We start from the raw sequence: 2,500 nt of genomic DNA on the forward strand, positions 1-2,500 counted from the left end.
TTTGTTTGAAACCAATGGGAGTTGGGGTGGTTGGCTTGGCTGATCTTCCTTCTTACCACCCTCCCCCATCTATACTTAGGGTGGGATGAGCCAGGAAATGACTTACTGTACAGTAAAAGTTTGGACACACCTTGCCAAGGGTGTGCAAAGCTGTCATCAAAGCAAAAGGTGGCTACTTTGAAGAATCTAAAATATAAAACATATTCTGGTTTGTTTAACACTTTTTCGTTTACTACATAATTCCATATGTGTTCCTTCATAGTTTTGATGTCTTCAACATTGATCTACAATGTAGAAAATAATAAAAAATAAAGAAAAACCATTGAATGAGAAGGTGTGTCCAAACTTTTGACTGGTACTGTATGTGTCGGTGTGTCATCTAAGATTATCCTCGCTGCAATTGTATGTAGAGGTGTATTGTGAGTGAAGGTGTGGTATCCATTTTATCACCGACACAATCCATCGCTTTGTGGGGTATCGAAAAGATGTGATCGAAATGTCTTTCCTCATTGATCATATGGCATATCACCTCCGCTTTTAGGCCCAGAAGTGCAGGACTGTACAGGAGATTTCATGAATACTCTAAAGGCATGTACATGTACAACAGCTATGGAGACAGTAGTCATAGTCAGTTTCAGTCAAGAAGTCCGTTTCAGACGGGAGGTCCTGTACATGCCATCTGGCAAAGGACACCCAAGTTTTGTTTTCAAGAATTCTCTAGTTCCTTCCTTCCTTCCCACTAATCGCTAATCACTGATAGAATGGGACTGGATAAGAGAAAGTGAGGTTTCTACATCCCGGCGTTGAGCAATCCAGTCGTGTCAGATGACTGATTACTTCAAGGAGGGAAGGAGAGAAGAGACAGTACAGTACTTGAAAAGTGTTGTCCTCACATGTCGCTAAGATTCACCTTAGCGACACGTGGTGTCAACCCATTACATCATAAACCAGTTACGCTGTTGTTGTGGCAGTGTAGTTTCAGTCAGAGCACCGTTGGTCAAGCCGTAGTTGTAGTAGTACTGCGATTGGTTGAGCACCTTGGGTTGTTAGCTGTGATTGGTTGACGACTGTGTTATTGCGTTTGTGCGTTTGAGATGCGGTAGAGTCAAATGTGTGGCTGATGAGTGGGTGTTTGGTTGTCATGTGACTACAGTGGGTCTTCAGATGAGTGGACCAACACGGTCAGGAAAACAGTTAGCGGTTGTACGTGGTCACAGGGATGGTCATACATGGTCATATATATATATGCCTTTTAGTTGACGCTTCTATCCAAAGCGACTTCCATTGCTGTGAGTGCATACATTTTTCAGTATATACGGTCCCAGCGGGAATCGTACAAACAACCTAAGCATTGTTAGCACCATGCTCTACCAACTGAGCCACAGAGGACCATGTTCCACAATAGTCGCCTTGTGTGTCGCTGAACTATTTGCAATTACAAAGATATCTCAATATCTCAGTTAATTAAAAAAAAAAATAATAATACATAAATGACGGGGGTTGGATCAAAAACTAGCTTTGTTTGAGCCGGTCAGTGTGGACCAGAAGTGGATCAGATCCGGTTTGAGTCAATGTGGATCAGATGTGGTTCTTTTTGAGTCTGTCGATCAGAAGTGGTTCAGAAGCAGTTTCTGTTTGAACGCGTCAAAGTGAATCAGAAGTGGTTCAGAGGCATTTCTGTTTGAACGCGTCAAAGTGGATCAGAAGTGGTTCAGAGGCGTTTCTGTTTGAACGCGTCAAAGTGGTTCAGAAGCGGTTTCTGTTTGAACGCGTCAAAGTGGATCAGAAGTGGTTCAGAAGCGGTTCTGTTTGAGCCTGTCGATGTGGTAGCACAGCTTGAGCGCAGGGCCCAGCTTCAGTCCCAAATACTTCATCATCATGTCGCTCTTCAGCAGGAGCAACGCGTAGCCATCAATCTCCTGAAAAAAACAACGCAAACACATCAGACAGGTAGAAGACAATACAATAGTGATGCCATATGGATGTTATGTGAACCAGATGAGGCTGGTGGAGGTAGAAATCAGAGGACGGGCTCATTGTAATGCATGGAATAGAATGAGGAATGGTATCAAACACATGGTATCAAAGCCCTCCATAAGTATTGGAAAGAGGAAGCATTTAAAAAAATAAATAATAATAATAATAAAAATTAAAAATTAAAGCTGAGAAACTCTACTTTGACCCCATAGTGACTGTTTGATTTCAAATCCAAACTGTTGGAGTATAGAGCTAAAAGAAGACAAAATGCTTCTTCTTTCCAATACTTCCCGGAGGAGGGCACTGTAGCTTTGTGTTACTCCGTTACCATGACCACTACCATGCCGTGTCACTCACGTGTTTCCTGAAGGCATCGGCATGGGGTCCGAGGGCGTTGGGGTCGGCGTCCTTGATGAACCGCACGACCTCCTCCACGCCCCAGCTGGAGGGGTCCTTACTGGGGGGCCGCTTACAGTCCCCGCTGTCCGGAGGAGGGCTGTAGGCTGGGGGGTAGGAAGGGGGC

General features: G+C 44.2%; 1 protein-coding gene across 1 annotated transcript in view; it reads right to left on the reverse strand.

Annotated features, from left to right (window-relative positions):
• Positions 1-2,500, reverse strand: part of scml4 (Scm polycomb group protein like 4) — a gene marked incomplete at its 5' end in the record, with an annotated part of 18,393 nt that overhangs the window by 1,242 nt on the left and 14,651 nt on the right. The window contains 2 exons of the mRNA XM_083688634.1: positions 1-1,919; positions 2,335-2,480. The exon at positions 1-1,919 is cut by the window's left edge and continues 1,242 nt beyond it. Of these exons, the coding sequence (XP_083544760.1) occupies positions 1,794-1,919; positions 2,335-2,480 (272 nt within the window). The 3' untranslated portion in view covers positions 1-1,793. The remainder of the gene's footprint in view (positions 1,920-2,334; positions 2,481-2,500) is intronic.

The sequence above is a fragment of the Argentina silus genome (assembly GCF_951799395.1).
Source record: "Argentina silus genome assembly, chromosome: 17".
NCBI lineage: Eukaryota > Metazoa > Chordata > Actinopteri > Argentiniformes > Argentinidae > Argentina > Argentina silus.